The following is a 23,953-nucleotide window of genomic DNA, read 5'->3' on the forward strand; positions in this document are numbered from 1 at the left end:
TAACTTGTTAATTAATACTGAACCGCATTTATTAGACTTAACATAGAATGCATACTTGGACCAAGGGCATTATTTCCTTCAGTCTCCCACTTGTCCTTAGGGACAAGTGTGCATTTCCTAATTCCTTTGTCGCTCGATGCTTGCTCTTGAACATAAGGTAAGAGTTGTCATCCTTATTATGTCCAGAGGTGTTCCTCGGTTTCAGAGTTCAACTGATCAAATAAACAGATAATCATAGCCTATGATTCATCCGAGCACGGCCATGCATTTCACAGTTTCTAGCTCTCCGAGTGGCCTTGTACAACTTTTAAGCATCTCATCCCGATTTATGGGAGGACAATCCCAATCTTGCGATCTTGAGATTAGACTTCGTTTGATAGGTGATTACCTGAGCGTTGCCTTTATAGCCTCCTTTTACGGTGCGACGGTTGGTCAACGTCAAAGCAACCAGTTCTCAAACAAGTAATCTCAAATCACTCAGGTATTGAGGATTTAGTGTCTAATAATTTAATGAAATTTACTTATGACAGACTTTCATCTCTTACAGTAAAGTTTCATAGGTCTTGTCCGATACTAGTCTTCCCAAAGTAAGTATCTATGCAAATGATTATGACATTGCCATGTCCACATAGTTCAAGAAACAGAACTACTAGTCATCTTGCATTCTAATCGTCTAACGTTTTCTATGCGTCCAATTTTATAGAAAACTCCGATTAGGGACCATTTTCAACCTTTGACATTCAAGTTCACTTGATAGACATTTCTTAGTCACAGGACTGGTCCTGACAGTCTATCTTGAATATATCGTCAAATTGAAGGGACTCATCATTTAATAAACCACAAATTAAATGGAAAAATGAATTCCTTTCATTTATTGTGAATGATTAACCAATAATGTTTTACAAAGATTTAAACTCTAAAACTTTAAAACATTAAACAGAGACATCAAAGCCATTCTCCAATATGCTTGATTCCCATAGCTGCAGTGTGCGAGTTGTGCTTCGCTTGCGGCAGAGGTTTAGTTAATGGATCTGATATGTTGTCATCAGTTCCAATTTTGCTTATCTCGACTTCTTTTCTTTCAACGAACTCTCGTAGAAGGTGAAATCTACGAAGTACATGCTTGACTCTCTGGTGGTGTCTAGGCTCTTTTGCCTGTGCAATAGCTCCGTTATTATCACAATACAGGGCTATTGGTCCTTTAATGGAGGGGACTACACCGAGTTCACCTATGAACTTCCTTAGCCATATAGCTTCCTTTGCTGCTTCATGTGCAGCAATGTACTTCGCTTCAGTTGTAGAATCCGCAATGGTGCTTTGCTTAGCACTTTTCCAGCTTACTGCTCCTCCGTTGAGGCAGAAGACAAACCCAGACTGTGATCTGAAATCATCTTTGTCGGTTTGGAAACTTGCGTCCGTATAGCCTTTAACAATTAATTCATCATCTCCACCATAGACCAGGAAGTCATCTTTGTGCCTTTTCAGGTACTTCAGAATGTTCTTGGCAGCAGTCCAATGCGCCTCTCCTGGGTCTGAATGGTATCTGCTCGTAGCACTGAGTGCGTACGCAACATCCGGGCGTGTACATATCATAGCATACATTATTGAACCAATCAATGATGCATATGGAATCCCATTCATTCGTCTACGCTCATCAAGTGTTTTTGGGCACTGAGTCTTGCTTAGATTCATTCCATGAGACATGGGTAGGTAGCCTCGCTTGGAGTCCGCCATCTTGAACCTATCAAGCACCTTATTGATATAAGTGCTTTGACTAAGTCCAATCATCTTTTTAGATCTATCTCTGTAAATCTTGATGCCCAATATGTACTGTGCTTCTCCTAGATCCTTCATCGAAAAACATTTCCCAAGCCAAATCTTGACAGAGTTCATCATAGGAATGTCATTTCCGATAAGCAATATGTCGTCGACATATAATACTAGGAAAGCAATTTTGCTCCCACTGACCTTCTTGTATACACAAGATTCGTCCGCGTTCTTGATGAAACCAAAGTCACTGACTGCTTCATCAAAACGTATATTCCAGCTCCTGGATGCCTGCTTCAATCCGTAGATTGACTTCTTTAGCTTGCATACCTTTTTAGCATTCTTTGGATCCTCAAAACCTTCAGGCTGTGTCATAAACACAGTTTCTGTTAAAATGCCGTTTAAGAAAGCAGTTTTGACATCCATCTGCCATATTTCGTAATCGTAATATGCAGCGATTGCTAACATTATTCGAATAGACTTTAGCATTGCAACTGGTGAAAAGGTTTCATCGTAATCCACACCGTGGACTTGCCTGTAACCTTTTGCAACCAATCTAGCTTTGAAAACTTCAAGTTTCCCATCCTTGTCCTTTTTCAGTTTGAAAACCCATTTGCTTCCAATGGCTTGGTAGCCATCTGGCAAATCGACCAAATCCCATACTTGGTTTTCAGACATGGAGTCTAATTCAGATTGCATGGCTTCTTGCCATTGCTTGGAGCTAGGGCTCGTCATAGCTTGCTTGTAAGTCGCTGGTTCATCACTTTCAAGTAATAGAACGTCATAGCTCTCGTTCGTCAAAATACCTAAGTATCTTTCCGGTTGAGATCTATATCTTTGCGATCTACGCGGGGTAACATTTCTAGATTGACCATGATTCTCACCAGATTCTTCTAAAGATCTCTGAGTTTCATCCTGAATGTCATCTTGAGCATTCTCTAGAGTTTGTTGTTCGACTCGAATTTCTTCGAGGTCTACTTTTCTCCCACTTGTCATTTTGGAAATGTGATCTTTCTCCAAAAAGACACCATCTCGAGCAACAAACACTTTGTTCTCAGATGTATTGTAGAAGTAATACCCCTTTGTTTCCTTTGGATAGCCCACAAGGATACATTTGTCAGATTTTGGATGAAGTTTGTCTGAAATTAATCGTTTGACGTATACTTCACATCCCCAAATCTTAAGAAAAGACACATTTGGAGGCTTTCCAAACCATAATTCGTATGGAGTCTTTTTGACAGCTTTAGACGGAGCTCTATTTATAGTGAGTGCAGCTGTATTTAGTGCATGTCCCCAAAATTCTAATGGAAGTTCGGCCTGACCCATCATTGACCTGACCATGTCTAGCAAGGTTCTGTTCCTCCGTTCCGACACACCGTTCCATTGTGGTGTTCCAGGAGGAGTCAACTCTGATAGAATTCCACATTCTTTCAGATGGTCATCAAATTCATAGCTCAGATATTCACCGCCTCTATCAGACCGCAGTGCCTTAATCTTCTTGCCTAATTGATTCTCTACTTCACTCTGAAATTCCTTGAATTTGTCAAAGGATTCAGACTTATGCTTCATTAGGTAGACATAACCATACCTACTGAAGTCATCAGTGAAAGTGATAAAGTAGCTGAAACCACCTCTAGCATTTGTACTCATTGGTCCACATACATCTGTATGGATTAAACCCAATAGTTCATTTGCTCTTTCTCCAACTTTAGAGAAAGGTTGCTTCGTCATTTTTCCAAGTAAACATGATTCGCATTTACCATAATCCTCTAAGTCAAATGGTTCTAGAATTCCTTCCTTTTGAAGTCTTTCTAAGCGTTTCAAGTTTATATGGCCTAATCGACAATGCCACAGATAGGTGAGATCTGAATCATCCTTTTTGGCCTTTTTGGTATTTATGTTATATACTTGTTTGTCGTGATCTAATAAATAAAGTCCATTGACTAATCTAGCAGATCCATAAAACATCTCTTTAAAATAAAACGAACAACTATTGTCTTTTATTATAAAGGAAAATCCCTTAGCATCTAAGCAAGAAACTGAAATGATGTTTTTAGTAAGACTTGGAACATGGAAACATTCTTCCAGTTCCAAAACTAGCCCGGAGGGCAACGACAAATAGTAAGTTCCTACAGCTAATGCAGCAATCCGTGCTCCATTTCCCACTCGTAGGTCGACTTCACCCTTGCTTAACTTTCTACTTCTTCTTAGTCCCTGTGGATTGGAACATAAGTGTGAGCCACAACCTGTATCTAATACCCAAGAAGTTGAATTAGCAAGTATACAGTCTATAACGAAAATACCTGAAGATGGAACGACTGTTCCGTTCTTCTGATCTTCCTTTAGCTTCAAGCAATCTCTCTTCCAATGCCCCTTCTTCTTGCAGTAGAAGCATTCGGATTCAAAAATGGGTTGACTGACCTTTCTCTTTGCAGATTTGGCGCCAGTTTGCTTAGTTGGGCTGGCTTTGTTGCCACCTTTCTTAGCTTTCCTCTTCTTTCCAGATTTCTTGAACTTGCCCCCACGCACCATAAGCACATCCTGCTTATCACTTTTGAGCGTCTTTTCAGCGGTCTTCAGCATACCGTGAAGCTCAGTGAGCGTTTTGTCCAGACTATTCATACTGTAGTTCAGTTTGAACTGATCATACCCGCTATGAAGAGAATGGAGGATGGTGTCTATAGCCATTTCCTGAGAAAATTGCTGATCCAGCCGACTCATATTCTCAATGAGTCCAATCATTTTGAGAACATGTGGACTTACGGGCTCGCCTTTCTTAAGCTTGGTCTCAAGAATTTGCCTATGAGTCTCGAATCTTTCGACTCGAGCCAGATCTTGGAACATGTTCTTCAACTCACTGATGATTGTGAAAGCATCTGAGTTGATGAACGTTTTCTGCAGATCCGCACTCATGGTGGCGAGCATTAGACATTTCACATCCTTGTTGGCATCAATCCAACGATTGAGGGCTGCCTGAGTGACCCCGTCGCCTGCAGCTTCGGGCATCGCCTCATCTAGGACATACTCCTTTTCTTCCTGCATAAGAACTATTTGCAAGTTCCTTTGCCAGTCAAGGAAGTTTTTCCCGTTCAACTTCTCCTTTTCGAGAATTGATCGAATGTTGAATGAATTGTTGTTTGCCATATTAAAAACTACAATTGAAAAGAATAAACAAATAAATGACCATTCACAGTTTCTCTTAATAAACTTAAATTCTAGCATACATGCATAATTCAATGTTTATTAAGCATTTTATTCAAATTATGTGTTCCGGCAGGTGTGAATAAAATGATTCCAAGATCCTAAAATCATTGAAGAACTAAGCACAGTTTGTCGACTTAATCCTAAAACATCTTAGGTAAGCAAAAGCCTTTTGCTAATAGTCTAGAAACTATTCTTGGTTGATAGGTACGTCTAAGAACTTATTAGGTAAACCTATCGAATTTGCCACGACATAAAAGGACTTCCTTACTTATATCGTTGAGTTTCACCAAAACTAACATGTACTCACAATTATTTGTGTACCTTGCCCCTTTAGGACCAATAAGTAACACCTCGCTGAGCGAAAACTATTACTAGATTGATGTAAAGGATATCCAAGCAAGTGTATATTTTGGCATGGCACCTTTTAACTCAATTTTTAAGTTTGGAACTTAAGGCTCTTACTATGTTGGTTAGATTTTAAGTGAACTAAAATCCTTAATCATGCAACATAATCAAGCTTTTGATCTCATGCATTTCAAGACATATTTAAAACAATAAATAACTTAAAACATGCATAAGATATTTGTGATCTAGTATGGCCCGACTTCATCTTGAAGCTTTGACTTCAAAGTCCGTCTTGAAAATCTCCGTGGGAGGCACCATTTTCTTCAAATAGGATAAGCTATAACTAATTACAACTATTTGATGGTTCGCAGACCATATTTGAATTGAAAAATAACTTTGGTACTTTAGACCAATTACATTCAAATTAATGGTACGCAGACCATATTTTCTATCCTATTTGGGCCATACTAGTCACTTCATAACCTGCAAAACAGTACATATACAATATATACCATTCACCCATTCATTATCATGAATGGCCCACATAGCTGGTTAGTAAAACACATTATGCATCATGTAAACATTTGCAGCAATTAATCAAGGGCACCAATAATCTACCAATTATTCAGTCCTTATTAATTCTAATCAAGTTGTTTTAACCTTAAGGATTTGTAGACCTAATCAAGAGTTTATGACTAAAAAGCGCTCCCACTTAAACCAATAAATTCATATGCTTTACCAATTTTAAACATAAAAATGTATTTCTAGTCTAACCGGAAACATACAAATTTAATTAAAATTTAAAGCTCATATAAATTTATAATTGAATCCAAAAAGTTTAATTTAATTTCAGTCGCATTTAAATTAATTCATGATTTTAATTTTAGTAAAATAATTAGAATAAATTACATTTATTATAATTATAATATTCAAAATTAAAATCCAAGAAAATAATTTAAATTATTAATTTTAAAATTAATTAAAATTACGTGAACTGAAATTTTCAAATTAAACATTCAAAACGATCTAATCTTAACGCAAACACCCTACGCGTTGCACGCCCATGGGCCGCACGCACACAGCCATTGCTGGCCATGTGCGCGCAGCCCATGCGCTCGTCGCATAGCTGCTGCTTCCCTATCGCAAGCCTCCGCACGCATTGGTGCTCGCTGCGCGCGCCAGCGCTCATCGCACGCGAGCTATCGCTCGCAGTGCGCGCGCGACATCGCTCGCTGGGCGCGCGACATCGCTCGCTGGGCGCGCGAGCCATCGCTCGCTGGGCGCGCGACATCGCTCGCTGGGCGGGCAACATCGCTCGCTGTGCGCGCGAGCCATCGCTCGCTGGGCGCGCGACTTCGCTCGCTGGGCGGGCGACATCGCTCGCTGTGCGCGCGAGCAATGCTAGGCGCAGCGCTCGTGGCACGCGAGCTTGCGCTCGCTGCGCGCGAGGCTGCGCGCTCTTGTGCGAGGCAGCGCGCGTTGTGGCGCAGCTCGCTTGCTGCCCACACGCGACTGCCTTGGCTCGCCCTACGCCCATGCCCATTCGTCCATTGGTCGTGGCACACGACACAAGGCAGGGCTGCTGCCTTGTGCTCGTGCACTACGCCCTTGCTCATTGCATTCGTGCCGCATGGGCGACGAGCTCCCTTGCTCGTCGTCGCATGCCCGCATTATGCAACACCCCTTAAGGGTAACACGAAGCGTCCATTGCTTTGTGCGTGCAAGTTATATGAACGAATCGCATAAAAAATTTAAAATTTATATTTAAAATTAATGACAAATTAATAAATAATATTAATTTCATAATTTTAGGGCGAAAAATCGAAAATTTATTATCCAATTGATTTCCGATTGATATGGATTCAAGTCTAGGTCATAAAAATTTAAAATTTATCGTAAATTTACAATTTTTATGGTGGTTTTTAATCATAGGTTTCTAATTAAATTACAATTAATTATGAAAATCAAATTAATTCTAAATTATTCTAATTTTCAACAAATTAATCATAATTACAAATTAGATTGCATAATTAACAAGACTAGGCATTCAAACTTGTTAAACATATGCAGTAGGTCAATCAAAAATTCAAGATTTATCAACAGGAATCGCAAATATTTAATTTAACATCTTAAATTTACGAAATTTTGCATTCGAAAAACTAAAACCTTCGAAAAGTCATAGTTAGGCTTCGAATTTGAGAATTCTGGGTTCGGCAGAAAAATATTATTTTTGTCAAAATTTTAGAATGCCTTTTACATGCGGAATTGACACAAAAATCACTCAATTCGGATGAGTAACGAAGAAACTGCCGAAAAACTGCGTACGTATAATTAAATAAACGCAATTTGCAATTAATTAACAATTACGAAAATTAATCACCCCTTTTAATTCTTGCAAATTTGTAATATTTAACCATGTTCATGCAATTTAGATTATGAAAATAATAAGGGGCTCTGATACCACTGTTAGGTTATGATACATATGACAATTCATAAATCATGCGGAAAAACCATAAACCCAGGAAAACATATTATTTACACATAATCATTTAGCATAGATTAGATGCATACTCTTTGTTGCGTGCCTTCCCTAGCTGCGCCCGAACCGAACAAGAACAAGTCTTTAGGACTCCAAGTGTCGTCCCTCCGTAGATAGTCCACAGCACGTCCGGATCCGCCTTAAGATTGACCAACTAGAATCGCCCTTAAGGTACTATTATTTTCGGCACTTTATAGGCAAATGTGTGACTGAATTTTTCTCTCAAAAACTCACTTTGAATACTTTGAAACTTGTGTTATAAATTGTGAGCCCTAGCCTCATATTTATAGCGGTATGGAAAGGGAATCGAAATCCTATTCAGATATAAATTAATTAAACCTAGAATTCTACAAGAACTCTAACTTAATTAATTTATCAAATAGAATTAGGAATTTAATCATTAATCGAACTCTGCATGTTTTAGGAAACGTGCACGAACACAAACACTTGCACACACACGCACGGCAGCCACGATGGCCCCATGCGTGCGCGCGAGCAGCAGCCCACTCAGCGCCCGCGCGCGCTGCGCGCTGCGCGTGCTGTGCGCGCTGTGCGTGCTGCGCGCTGTGCGTGCTGTGCGCGCTGTGCGCGCTGCGCGCTGCGCGCAGCCTGCTGGGCCTGGCCTTGCGCTGGGCCTGGCATGGCTGTTTGTGCGGCGCGCTTGGCTTGCTGGGCGATGGCCTGGCTTCGTGCTGGGCCTCGTCCGGCAGGCCTCGTCCGATGCTTATTCGTACGATGCGCTTCCGATTAAATTTTCCGATTCCGGAATTCATTTCCGATACGAACAATATTTAATATTTCCGATTCCGGAATTAATTTCCGTTTCGAACAAATATTTAATATTTCCGTTTCCGGAATTATTTTCCGATTCCGGTAATATTTCCGATTCTGACAATATTTTCGTTTCCGACAATATTTCCGATTCTGGCAATATTTCCATTTCCGATAATATTTTCCGACACGTACCATGTTTCCGTTTCCGGCAACATCTACGACTTGGATAATATTTATATTTCCGATACGATCCATATTTCCGTTTCCGGCAATATCATCGTTTCCGGAGTATTCATTCCTTGCCTGTGACGATCTTAGCTCCCACTGAAACCAAGATCCGTCGGTTCCGAATATTCATAGATGGAGTATTTAATGCCATTAAATACTTGATCCGTTTACGTACTATTTGTGTGACCCTACGGGTTCAGTCAAGAGTAAGCTGTGGATTAATATCATTAATTCCACTTGAACTGAAGCGGCCTCTAGCTAGGCATTCAGCTCACTTGATCTCACTGAATTATTAACTTGTTAATTAATACTGAACCGCATTTATTAGACTTAACATAGAATGCATACTTGGACCAAGGGCATTATTTCCTTCAATTTACTCTATGGGTTCCTCGACATTTACATGCCCAGACAAGGGCAGTACACGAAAGAAGGGTCCTCTACCCCCGCAAGAGCTATTCCTCGACACGAAGGAAATACCCTTCAAAGTCGCGGCCCATAAACAAAAAAATGGGCGACGTTCCTCGACCAAGTGACTGGGAAATCCATCGGCAATTCATTAGCTATCACATCAAGGAGCTCTTTAACTAAGGTCCAAGGCACCTTACTCTTCAACTAAGCTATCACATCATGGATGTCGAGGAACTCACTACCCATCGACGCATGGGGTTGTTTCCCGACCAAGGCACTGCACGAAATACCTTAGCAACTGGATGCACTCACATTGTTACGCCAAGGGACTCAACACCCAAAAACAAATAGGGTTGTTCCTCGACCGAACCTGATTAAACGCATGGGGTTGTTCCTCGACCAAGGCATTGCGCGAAGTACCCACAACAACATGTGAGGCTCCTTGACCAAGTGCCCCTGCTCGAACAAAGGGAAGTGTAGTACTGCTTAACTATATAAGGCGATCGACTCATACAAAGATTCCCCGACAACACCATGGACGACGCGCCACATTCGGGCAACCGTCGAGTGGGCAGCTGTATGTTCCTCGACCAAGACCGAAGATCTACTCGACCAAGGCAAAGCCTCATCCACGTAAGGGGGAGGGGGGCGTATTGTTAAGCCCCTAGACCGAATCCACAGGAAGTAGAGTTTCCTCGACCAGCTAATATCGCACAAGCATGAAAGGAGGTCCCTCGACAAACAAGCTTCCTCGACCAACCAACATCACGCAAACCCAAAGGGAAGCTCCTCGACAAAGGGAGTCCCTCGATCGGTCAATATCACATAACACAAGGGAAGTCACTCGACTAAGAGTTCCTACACGGACGAAAAAGAAGCTCCTCGACGTCCACACAACGGAATCTAGAAGAAAAATAAAGCGGTTTGGGCCATCATACGTCCGACGCTCCTCGACCGGACAGAAGGAAGTTCGTCGGTTGGCTACTCGTTACAACAACGGTAAGCTCCTCGGTCGAGCACCCGAAACTCCCCAACCAAGGAGGCCCTCCATCGACATGTAGAATGAAGTCATCAATGCTACTCGACCGAATCCATAAAGTTCCTCGACCAAGTGAACTCTTCACCAACACTTAGGACTACAACGTGTTCTTCGACATAGGAGGAATGAACATCCCTCTACAGCACGCAATCCCCGCTATTAGATGAAGGCCGATCAAGTTAAAGTCTACGCAACACACCCGACAGCACTCCGCCCAAAAGAGGAAATCCCTCGACGAACACAAGGAGTGCTCCTCGACTCCAAGAGAGGGGTGGTCCCTTGACGTTGGTATAAACAAAGAAGGAAAACAAATCCTGCTCCGTATGAAATTCGCTCAACACAAGATATACCGAAGACGTCATTTCCTATGTTAAGCGTGGGGCTAATTGTTTGGGCCCATATACATGGTCAGCCCAACTCGATATAAAAAGACGAAAATGCCCTTATGTCTCCTGAATCAAGGAGGACAGCTGTTCATTAAAAGTAGACATAATTACATAATTGCCCCCGTGTAATCATATAAATACTCTATTGTAATCATTTAAAAAATTTATCTAATCATTACCTAAAAAAACAAATCAGTTACTCTCTCTCTAGTTCTTCTCACTTAACAATCACTTATCTAATTTTAAGTATCACGAAGGTTCCTCGGACATATTCAGGGACTGTCTAAAAACGATAACACGGGTGGTTGGTTAATTATAAGGAAATCACGGTCAAATACGTCATCGATCAAGCTAATTCCCAAGATATTATATTTACAGTTTCTCCGACAGAAACACCACTAAACTAATTTAACACAGTTACAAAAAAATATTGCACCAAAAAAATTCCAATTAATTACATTGTTTTCATTAATCAAGGCTGCCTACAAAAGAATCAAATACGAGTATCTGTTTAGTGAGCTTCTTTATCCCAAATTTGCTGCATTTTTGTAGTATCATTTTTTGGGAATTTGAATGTTCAATTATCTGAGCAAATAATTTTGGCTTTAATAGGATGAAAAATAAATTTGATTTGCTTAGTGTAGTTGGGAGAATCAGGGAGATGCAATCAGAAAGCAAAAAATATGCGAGAGGCAGGGAGATGGAGAGTATATTTTACATAATTAATTTGCTAATTTTATAGAATATTATTTATATTTATAATACATAGCGATACATAGCAGCTGTGGTATATATCGGTACACGCCATTTACTGTAGACTCATTCTTATATTTTAATGTCTTGATTTGGGGATTGGTCCAAAAAAAGTAGTGACAAAACAATTCTGGATAAAAGGAATTACAAAGCACACGTATTAGGTAAATTTTCTATTAATCACGTGCTAATTCTTTGTTATTAGGTTACTAATCACAAAAAATGCTATTATAGAGAAAATTTTAAAAAGTAATGCTATTTGGGAGAAATTGGAAAATATTTGGCTACCATTGAGAATTTGCAAGAGTTGATTGCTATCAAAGAGAATTTTTCAAAACATTTTAACTAGGACACCTAAAAAGAAAAACGTAAAGAACAAAAAGAGACGGAGGGAGTAAATAAAATGGTAAAAAAGTAAAATTTTAAAAGTAAAGAAAATGAAAATCATCTTAAAAGTTGCATAATTACAAAAATGTCATTAATAATACGAGAACCATTTAGATCATCCGATTTAAATGATATAAGGACCCAGCTTGGCTCTTAGTTATCATTTTAGTGTGATTGAGAACTAGAAAATTGTCATTAAGACCTACCTTTTTTAAAATAAAATTAATTATACCCTAACAGGTGTGCTTAAATGTTTGATTAATTTTATCCTATGGAAGTAATGGGATTCTCTTTGAAGATGCCTGATTTGATAAATGGCTTTATTTGGTGTCAAGCTGTCATTTGTTACTAGTGTTAATGTGTTGTTTTGAAACAATTTTCGGTTCCCCGGAAAAAAAAAATAATAATTTGGTGGCCAAATATGGAATGTAGAAGTATATAATTCGACATTGTATAGTACCTATAGACAAGGCCGTCTCTTGAAATTTGAAGGCCCCGTTTTTTTAACACTAAAAAATAAAAGAAAAATGTACATATTGATGGTAGATCTCACAACCTATGATATTTTAGGAGAAGGTTGTACCATTGATCCACAAATCAATTAAGTATCTTCTATTTGCACGATCTACCTTATATAACCAATAATTGGACTATATAAATTAACACTAAATTTTTTTGGGCCTCCAAAAATTTGGGGCCCTGTGATGGAGGTCCTATTAGACCTCGCTATAGATGGCCCTGCCTATAGAAGACTAGTTTTATATGCACGCGATACGTGCGAATATAAGAAACAAATTTGAGTTATTGCATTTAAACCTGAAATAACGTAACATGTAAAAATATAATATAAATGCGATGCATGCAAATATAAGAAACAGATAAGTTAGATAGAGCCGAACGCATATAAACAGATTGATTAAAATGGTAAGAATTAATTAAGGGGCTAGATTGATAAAAATGCTTTTTTGGGTTTTTCCTATTGGATAGGTTACCATTATATTCTCTATTTTATAAGTATGTAGGGTATTTTAGTAATCTAAGGGGAACACCACAAGTGGATTTACTAAAATAACTTCAGCTATTCACTTATATAATAGAGATTATTGTCATATTACATAATGTCCTTATTTTTAAGTATATATTTGAACATTGCATAGTACCCTGTAGGAGATTATTGTCATAATTTCCTTTTTTCAAAGTATATACTTCGACATTTACAAATTTTTATATAAGACGGTCTTATATAAAAGACCACATTGGTATCATATAAGTTAAGTAATAAAACCAATTAGTTAAACAATAAAACCAATTTGTTATGCACGGTAATCAATTAGTTAAGTACTGAAACTAATTAGTTAAGCACTGAAACCAATTAGTTAAACAATGCAACCAATTAGTTAAACAATCAAAGTGGTCTTTTCGGTAAGGCGGTCTTACACAAAAGTTGCCGTTTAACTAAAAGGTTGGGGTTCCAATCTTCACTAAAGACACCTTGAGTGAGGATTTTATCATTATTCTCCTTATTTTTAAATTATCTAGCCCTCTAACTCAGACCAAGTAGATAGGTATAGGGATCAGTTCCGATAGGACACTATTAAGTTGACTTTCATGCTACCGGAGTTCAGCTCTAGATTTTATAAGCCGCGTCAAGTTAGGCCCGGCTTAAGAGAGCCGTAAAGAAACACAAAACAATCGTCTTTTCGAAACAGTAAAGAATTGCATAAACTTATGATCTGAGGATCGGACCCTAACATTTACTGTACTACGTACTTGGTACAATTTGAACACTCGATCAAGCAGAGTTTAATTTTAAGTTAAAGTAGACAAAACGTTTTTGTCTTAAAAGAGCTTGAAACTTGATTTAACTCGGGCTAAAGTGTTGCAACTTCAATCGAGCCCAAGCTTTCAACTTAGAAATCGTTTAATTATATGTTGACAAGCAGCAGGGTTATTTTGACTAATTTTAAGAAATTTTTGTTTCTTTATATCATAAGTACCCCAATGATATATAGATATTTTTGTTTCTTTACTTCCATCTGAACTATATATGGCAGAAATTGGAATGTTGCGAAGGTATGAGAATGTTTTGAATCTAACGATGCACGGCAGATTCTGTCGATAGAATTACTTGACTGATAAACATATGTCTTATTTTGGCCTCATCATCAAACTGCGGACTTTACAGTCAAATCTGGTTATGCTTACCTTCAGCAACTGCATCAAGACTGCAAGGTTTCTAACTTCCTTATGAACTATGGAAGAAATTGGAATGCTCAGAAGCTATGGGAGTGTTTTGAATCTAACGATGCACGTCGGATTCTATCGACATATTCAATGGCGGACCTCGAAACCTAAAAATGGTAGGCCACCGTAATATAAAACTTCAAAAGCCGTAAATAATTGCTTAACTTTTGGTTAATACGAAAAATTTGAAATAACTTCATCCTCATTATTGTAATTATTGGCATATCAAGGAATATACGTGGTTTAAAAAATTTAATACCTTAGTCGAATTCTGAAATGTATAGAGTAGAATAGATGATTATTACAAACTTAAGTTTACAATACAAAATGTCATTAAAAAATAGTTGTAACGTAACATAAATGTACTGAAAAGGAAATTAGGAAAAGAAAAGGAGGGAGGGATGAAAAACAAAAGCATAAAAAAAGATAAAAATAAAAAGACAAATAAAAAATGAAATAAAAAAGGGGTAAAATTGTTGAAAAATCACATAGAACAAAGCCAAAGAAAGAGAAAGCAAAAAATTAAATAAAAGGGGTAAAACAATTGAAAAATCACACATAAAAAAGCAAATAAAAAAGAAAGAAAGGGAGAAAGGAAAAAATGCAACTGCTGGGATTCAGACACGGATACACGGGAAGTAATAACCCAACCACTTAACCACCAATATATTTTCTTGTTAGTGGTACGTGCACGAATAATGTATATTACTATGTATAAATTATTTCATTTTTGCCAAAAATAATGGTAGGGCACCACCATGCACAACACTAGGTCCGCCAATGGACATATTTGCCTAACTCTCAACAAACAAATTTCTTAGTTTGGCCTCATCATCAAACTGAATACTTTACCGTCAAATCTGGTTATGCTTAAATACATCAACTGCATCAAAACTATGATGAACCTGGACCTTGAGTAGATTACTATAAGACCCTTAAGTCACTTGATCTCCTTCCAAAATGGAAACTTTACCTTTGGAGAATCATGAAGGAGAGAAGGCAATTTACGTTCAAGAGGGGTTCGATCAAGTGAATATTATGTGTGAAACTTGTGAAGCACAAACAGACGATATGCAACATATTTCCATATGTGTATACTAGTGCAGCATGCTTGGACGAGCAGGTCATTAGGTATCCTCTCAAATTACAATGAGAACATATTTTTTTAAGATTGGGTTCTTTACTATGTCCGGGTTTTTTTAAGCTCACACAGAAGGTTAGGGTACCAATAACCCTATTTCATAGCAACTAAATGTGCTCTTTGCATGGGTAGCTATAAAATAAGAAGGTTTTTAGGGATCAAACAATAACATGACAAATGGTTGTCTCCTTCACACAAGATGTTTTAGTTTAGACCAACACAATGTTTTTATCAAGGTCAAAGGTAAAGAATCATCTGTAAATTCCGCATGTGAATCTTCTGTTCCTCCAGGCTTCCAGAGTGCAGATATTGGAAGAGAAAAGGTACTTAACACTTCGTTACGTCTTCAAATTAATGCCGAATGGGAGAAAAGTACCCATCGCACGGGAATGGGTTGGTTAATTTCTTCACAAGAACAATTCAGAGAGGTTATGAAGGAAGGGAACTCATACGGAATAGCGAGTTCTGCAGCTCGCGCAGAGGCACAAACTTAAGTTTACAATACAAAATGTCATTAAAAATAGTTGTAACATAAATGTACTGAAAAGGAAATTAGGAAAAGAAAAGGAGGGAGGGATGAAAAACAAAAGCATAAAAAAAGATAAAAAATAAAAAGACAAATAGAAATGAAATAAAAGGGGTAAAACCATTAAAAAAATCACATAGAACAAAGCAAAAGAAAGAGAGAAAGAAAATAAATAAATAAAAGGGGTAAAACCATTGAAAAATCACACATAATAAAGCAAATAAAAAAGAAAGAAAGGGAGAAAGGAAAAAAATGCAACTGTTGGGATTCAGGCACGGATACACGGGAAGTAATAACCCAACCACTTAACCACCACTATATTTTCTTGTTAGTGGTGCACGAATAATGTATATTACTATGTATAACTTATTTCATTTTTGCCAAAAATAATGGTAGGGCACCACCATGCACAACACTAGGTCCGCCAATGGACATATTTGCCTAACTCTCAACAAACAAATATCTGAGTTTGGCCTCATCATCAAACTGAAAACTTTACAGTCAAATCTGGTTATGCTTACATGCATCAACTGCATGAAAACTATGATAACCTGGACCTTGAATAGATTTCTATAAGACCCTTTAGTCACTCGATCTCATTCCAAAATGGAAACTTTACCTTTGGAGAATCATGAAGGAGAGAAGGTCAATTTACGTTCAAGAGGGGTTCGATCAAGTGAATATTATGTGTGAAACTTGTCGATGTGAAGCACAAACGGACGATATGCAACATGTTTCCATATGTGTATACTAGTGCAACGTAACATGCTTGGACGAGCGGGTCATTAGGTATCCTCTCAAATTACAATGAGAAAATATTTGTTTAAGATTGGGTTCTTTACTATGCCCGGGTTTTTTTAAGCTCACACAGAAGGTTAAGGTACCAATATCCCTATTTCATAACCACTAAATGTACTCTTTGCATGGGTAGCTATAAAATAATAAGGTTTCTAGGGATCAAACAACAACATGACAAATGGTTGTCTCCTTCGCACAAGATGTTTTAGACCAACACAATGTTTTTATCAAGGTAAAAGGTAAATAATCATCTGCAAATTCCGCAGGTGAATCTTCTGTTCCTCCAAGCTTCCAGAGTGCAGATATAGGAAGAGAAAAGATACTTAACACTTCAATTCGTTACGTCTTCAAATTAATTGATGCCGAATGGGAGAAAAGTACTAATCGACCCATCGTAGGGGAATGAGTTGGTTAATTTTTTCACAAGAACAATTCAGAGAGGCTATGAAGAAAGGGAACTCATACGGAATAGCGAGTACTGCTGCTCGCGCAGTGACACAAACTTGTTTAAATGGAATTTCATGGTCACTTTAACATTGAGACAATACTATTTTAACCGACTCTACCATCCTAGTTAGCAGTCTCCAACATCAAGATAATGAAGAGATTAAAATCAAATTGGTTCTTCATAATATTCGCAACAGGGGAAGTCCTTTCCAAAAACGTTGTTGTCTACAAGGTTGACAGGTCTCGAGTTCAACATGCACAAAACCAAGCAAGAGCAGCTGCGTAGACTGAAATTTGATCGGGCTCATTTTCTATAGAACCATACTAGTATAATACCCGTGCGATGCACGATTTATAATCTAAACATAAATTTATATGAAATATGGTAGACAATTATCATCAAAATAGAGCTATAACTAACCTCAAAATTATACTTAATGATGGATAAATTTGTTATTTCCCATTCGGTGTCATATTAATTAAAACAGTTAAAACAAATAAGAGTACATTAAATAAATTTATTTTCTTTCTTATTCACATGTTGTGTCAAGAATAAAATTAATGATCTCATCCACTATTTCACTTCGATAGTAATACCCAGTTAATACTCGCACAGTCCCCCATTAACTTAATTACCCGACCACTTAACAACTAATTACACCATTTAATGTATTCAGTTAGAGATGAATTTGAGGCGAGGCGAGGCCTGCACACTATACCCGCCTACAATTCTCATCTCTATCCCCTCCATCCACGATAGGAACGATACCCACCACTCTCAATCCCCGTCTCGAGAGGTACAAAGTAAAATGTATCCCTGCTTCATGACTCCCCCTCTGGTGTATCCAGTATCCCAGCCTAAAATAACACACCCGTAGACTTAGTTTTTTTTTTTGGTAAGATAGTTTTGAATTTTAAAACTTATTCTAGAGTTTTTGACAATACGTTTGTCTGATTAGAGTAATTGAGTAATAAATAAAACATTATAATATGTAAGTTAGTAGTAACTTTTTTACATATTCTTAATCAATTAGATGAAGGATCAGCAACGCGTGCATGTCCAATCTAAAAATTTATCTGCGTACCCGTCACCACTTTCGACAAATAATCCACTTGGGGGCGGATGAACGGGGTCTCCCAAAAAACATGCCACATTGACAATTGACATCACTATATTCGATAAATAAGCCACTTTTTCTTTCAACTAACTTTTAAATATATGGAAAAAATATTACGATAATGAGAATGTGGCATAATTTATTTTTGAGATTTAAGATTAAGTATAGGCTAGGGCCCGTCATAAAAAAAATATGGATATGGGTCTCATTTTGTTAATTAAAATTGGGCATATAAAATGTTTGAGACAACCTTGTAAAATATAAAAATCAAGAGTTTAAGTTTGTTATTCATATATGTATTCATTATATGACACTAATTCTTAGAAAGATGATAGTATTATAATAATATAACTGATAGTACATGTTCAACTATTATAAGATTTTCCGCCATATCGATTATCAGAAAATGCATGCAAAGATTCAGTTGATTACAAATAATAAATGAACAAAGGTAAACGTACGTTATACATATCCGCATCCAGTATATGACATACTTTCTAAACAAAAATTCATATTACATCTAGTAGTTTACAATTAGTCATTATTTATGTTATAAGCTAGAGAGACAAATCATATAGAGACATTTGTCATCTCCACATCAATTTGACTTTCTTTTGGTATAGTACAGAATATATAGATATAGATACATATATAGTTTGCCATCTCCACAAACTATAGTACGGAGTATAAACATTTGTAGGTAGAATAAGTAAATAAGTGCTTAGTAGTATAATCGATTATTATGAGTCATTCTTAAGCATATGAGTAATCATCTAATACTTAAACATCTCCACAAATTTATTGGCCATAAGTAAATAAGTATTTCGTAGTATAATCTATTATTACCATAAGTAATTAGAAGGTACGATGTAGGTAAAATAAATATGAAGTATATTAATTATTTTATCATACGATAGTTATTTACTTCCTCCGTCTTTTAATACTCACAACGTTTGGACTTTTGCCACTATTCATATAATCTACTTTGACTATTCTTAGTGCTTTTTATATAAGATAAAACATAGTCATGTGGGATCTTGTTAGATTCGTCTCAATGTGTATTTTCAAAATATCAACTTTTTATAAGTTTTGCATAAAAAGAATTTAAGATATAAATGATCAAAATTGTGCATTGGCATGCGTGAAACTAACAAACGTTGCGAGTATTAAAAGACGGAGGAAGTATATTATAAGAGAGGCACATCAGAGAACATCATATTGTCAGCTCCACGTCGATGCCTCTACTTTGGTATAGTACTATGTATATAGATGGTGTTAAAAATTGACCAAAATATAATTCAATTGTTTAGCCTAAAATATTTGGTGGAGCTTTCTTAAGTAGAGAGGACCATGTGTTAGTTGCACATTTGTTTTCTTGTTTACTACTTTTCCATGTTTTTGGATTAACCAATTTTATTTTCACGGTTGTTAATAAGTAACAACTGTTAATATCTTAAACTATCAAATAAGTAAAATTATTTTTAAAAAATTACAACATTGTGCAAGTATTTATACTAATCCAAAAAAATATTACTGGGTAATCCGTACATGACTATGTTCATCATATAGTATTAATAATCACAAAAAAAAAATAGAAAAAGTAGAGCGATATGTGAATATAATAGGTAGTACAAAAATCAAAGAGTTTTATCTAAAATTTGAGGAATTAAGTAGTAGAGTAGTATAGTAGTAGATACATTAAATTACGCAATATATGTTTAAGGAAGTTACATGTTTTTTTTATATAAAAAATAGTAAAATATTACTATCAATGACATGGATAATATCGAATGTAGTTGCTACATATACTACGTATAAAATCGTACAACCAATGGCGGTTATAATTATCGAATTTAGTTGTTAAAATATTATAGAGTACTATAGTAAAAAAATTATCTCTTAATCACATATACTTGATTGACTTTCAAATTTATTTGTATTCTAATTATCCAATATCAGTAGACTACTAAAATGGATTAATTTTTTTTATAAAAAGATAAACTTATATTGGTCATATTTGTTACCAAATTATAGAAAATATAATTTACAAAATAATTCCCATGTGTAAAATGATTTTTTTTTTTTTTTTTGAGGAAAATAGAATCAAATATTTTTATGAGGTGAAAGTTAACAAAATAATTATAGAATCAAATACTTTATTTTTGGAATTTTGTATATCTATAAGAGAGGCAAATTAAAGAGATGCATTTTTCAGCTTCACATTGATTTCGTCTCTTTTAGTATAGTATATAGATTAATAGATAAAATGGTAGTATTATGTAAATATTTAGACAAAGTCAACAAAATGCTACGGAATACATAGCTATGTTCAACATATAATATGAATAATTAATCATAAAAAAAAAAGAAAAAAGTAGAGCGATGTGTGAATATAAAAGCTAATGTAAAAAATTAAAGAGTTGCATCTAAAAAATTGAGGAATTATGTAGTAGATTGATTAGATTACGCAAGTTTTGCTCTTGTTTAAGGAAGTTACATAAATTTCTTTTAAAGTAGTAAAATATTACTATCATATCAACGACGGTGATAACTATCGAATTTAGTTGCTAAATATAATACGTCTAAAATATAAAATAGTACAATCATTGGCGGCTATAATTATCGAATTTAGTTGTTAAAATATTATAGAGTACTATAATAACTTTTTTTTTATACACTCTTATTTATATTGTATTGATTTTCTAATTATATGTATTCTAATATATTATGTAAGTACAAATCGGTTGATTAATGCAATTTGTTTTTTATAAATATTCTACTACGTACTCCGTATAATAGACTATAAAAAGATATATAATAATATTGGTTATATTTGTTAACAAAATATAGAAAAGATTTTACAAAATATTCCCCATGTATTGAGTGACATCTTTTTTTTAGGAAAATAGAATCAAATACTTTTTAAAGTGAAAGTTAACAAATAATTTTTTTGTTTAATAATTTTTATATCTAAAAGAGAGGCGAATCAATGAGTGACATTTGTCATCACCACATTGATTTCCTCTCTTTTAGTATATTATATAGATAGATTGTATTTAGTTTTTTTTTTTTTTCCTTTACTAGTTTCTTTCTATTCATTTAGCCAAAAAAAAAAGAGTACCTAAATGATGATCATTTATATTAATTATTTCTCTTTTAAATGTCAAACAATACAACCTAAAACTAATACACCTCAAGAGATTTGATAATCCTCGAACAATATACTCCCTCCGTCCCTTAATACTCGACCCAGTTTGAGTTTTTGCACCGTTCACATAATTAACTTTGACCCTATTTTATTTCTAGTATATGAAAACAAATGTTGTTATATAATATATTGTTGGCTTCATCTTAATATATATTTTCCAAATATCAATATTTTTATAAGTTTTTATAATATGTAGTTAAAAAAATTGGTGGTCAAAGTTGTACATTGACAAGCATGTCCGGTCAAAACAGGTCGAGTATTAAGGGACGGAGGGAGTATTATCTCCATTGTAATCCGTTTGTTAGCGTTCTTTACGTTTTAAGAAGTACTACCGAAAGAAAATCGTAGATTTCAAATTCTACTACCAAATGTTCTTTACGTTTTGCTTTATATTGTATTATTATTGGGATATAAAAATATACCCCCTCTGTATTTTAAAAAGAGATACACTTTCCTTAAACGGTAGTCCCTCCGTCCCTTAATACTCGCACCGTTTTGACTTTTTTCACTATTCACATAATTCGCTTTGACCCGATTTTATTTATAGTATATGAAAACAAATGTTAATATATAATACATTGTTGTCTTCATCTCAATATACATATTTCCAAAATATTAATATTTTATAAGTTTTTATAATATGTAGTTAAAAATATTGGTGGTCAAAGTTGTGCATTGGCAAGCGTGTCCAGTCAAAACGGTGCGAGTATTAAGGGACAGAGGGTGTAGTATTTTAAAAAGAGATACACTTTCTTTTTTTGACATGTTTTGGTCCCCACATCCAATTATATTAATATTTCTCTCTTTCTTGTGGTCCCTTACACTTACATCATCCTTTTACTATAATAAATGATTCACCCATTATCCCACTTTCATCTTATTATAATAAATTCAACTCACTCTCCTAAAACTATGTGTCGGTCAAAGTGTATCTCTTTTTAAAATACAGAGGGAATACCATCTTACCCGTTACCCTATAAATTAAAATTTATATTTTTCGACTCACTTTATCTTACTTTATTCTTTTTTTTTTCTTCAACTCACTCACTCACTAACTCACCCATCTTCCTATATTCTCTTTTACTTTATCCATATTTTATTATAATTATCAATTTTTTTACATATTTTATTTCATTTGTCTTAAACCTTGTGCAAATAATAACTGTAAAAGTCATTATAAAACGAGGGTAGTACTACAGTAGATATCATAATTTTTCCAATTAAAACTAAATCCAAAAATATGATGCATGCAATAAAAAAGCTCAAATTTGAAGTATTATGGCCTGGGGGACACCAAATGCATACCAGTGAAGGTGCTCTCTCAAATAAGGGTCACTTGGTCCAGGCACATCTGGGTCTGTCAACACCTGCAACCAAATAAAAATAAATCATCAAATAATGCAGGTAACACAAATCACGTCAACATCATTGCCTTTAATTTGCATGTATCCTTCGGGTACGACAACTAACAAGGATAAAATTTTAGAATTGATGATTGAACTTGTCTTGTTTATGATCGGTTTTTGTGAAAGCATTTATTCAACTTACCAAGGTGAAGAAGGTTCGCATATCTTCGCCATTGATTTCGACCCGAGGTTTGGAGGTGACAGAAGAAGGAAAAAGCTCAGAGCCATTGAAAACCTGCTTATTATTATAGTCGATACACATTTGTACAGATGGGTTGAATGCATCAATAACATCACCTATTACTCGCCCTACTATTAGAGGTTCGATAATTCTTGCCATGATTTAATGTTTCTCGATCTCTTAATTACTTTCTACTATTAGATCGAGATTCTTATATAAACAATGCAAGTGTATGTGTTTTTATTTTGCATATTGCTATGAATATGATGCTCAAACATTACCACATATTTATACTATTATGCAAGAGATTTCCCCCAATTACAAATAGAATATGTTTATACTTTATGTGCATGCATGTATGCGTATATACTACTCCCTCCTTTTCCGGATATGTTTGAAGTAAGTCTTCCCAAACAAAGCATGTAAGTGTCTTGCGTTGATAAAAGTGAGATAGTTAATCACTTAATAAAGCTAATAGACTACTTTCTTTATTTTCATATGGTTTTAAGGTGCAAACTCCGTTGGACTTGTTGAGTGAACTGTTTCTCTTGATGACGGGCGCGGGCCAGGACCGTATTTAACATGGTATCGAGTCAAGCCCATGACTTGAACCTTAGACCGTTAATACTCTTAATTGTCACGTGTGAGAGGGAGTGTCGAAAAACGCGCTCTGACCCATGAAACATCACAAGTGATCGAACTAAAAAAGGACCTCACACGCGAGCGGGAGAGTTGAAGAATCTTCCCAAACAACAATGTAAGTGTCCCACATTGATAAAAGATTACATAGTTAATCACTTAATAAGGTTATGGGGCTACTCCTTTAGTGCCGTATGGATTTAAGGTACAACCTCCGTTTGATTTGTTGAGTGGACTTTCTCTTGATGACGGGCACGACACAAACCCGTATGTAACATAATACTCGAAATATTTTTATTTGCACATAGTTTTACGAATATTTGCATGCATATGCATTACATGAAAGTGAATAAATTAATATGCAAGTGGAGTTAGTGATCATTTTTTAATTGTTTATCCGAAAGAAAAATAG

General features: G+C 35.9%; 1 protein-coding gene across 1 annotated transcript in view; it reads right to left on the minus strand.

Moving 5' to 3' along the window:
• The window catches only part of LOC110804409 (CEN-like protein 4), a 39,891-nt gene extending 16,702 nt beyond the window's left edge, over positions 1-23,189 (minus strand). The window contains exons 1-2 of the mRNA XM_056826338.1: positions 22,864-23,189; positions 22,621-22,682 (exon numbers count right to left, since the gene is read on the minus strand). Of these exons, the coding sequence (XP_056682316.1) occupies positions 22,621-22,682; positions 22,864-23,061 (260 nt within the window). The 5' untranslated portion in view covers positions 23,062-23,189. The remainder of the gene's footprint in view (positions 1-22,620; positions 22,683-22,863) is intronic.
• Positions 23,190-23,953: the final 764 nt, after the last annotated feature.

Source organism: Spinacia oleracea, chromosome 4 (assembly GCF_020520425.1).
Source record: "Spinacia oleracea cultivar Varoflay chromosome 4, BTI_SOV_V1, whole genome shotgun sequence".
In the NCBI taxonomy this organism is placed as follows: Eukaryota; Viridiplantae; Streptophyta; class Magnoliopsida; order Caryophyllales; family Amaranthaceae; genus Spinacia; species Spinacia oleracea.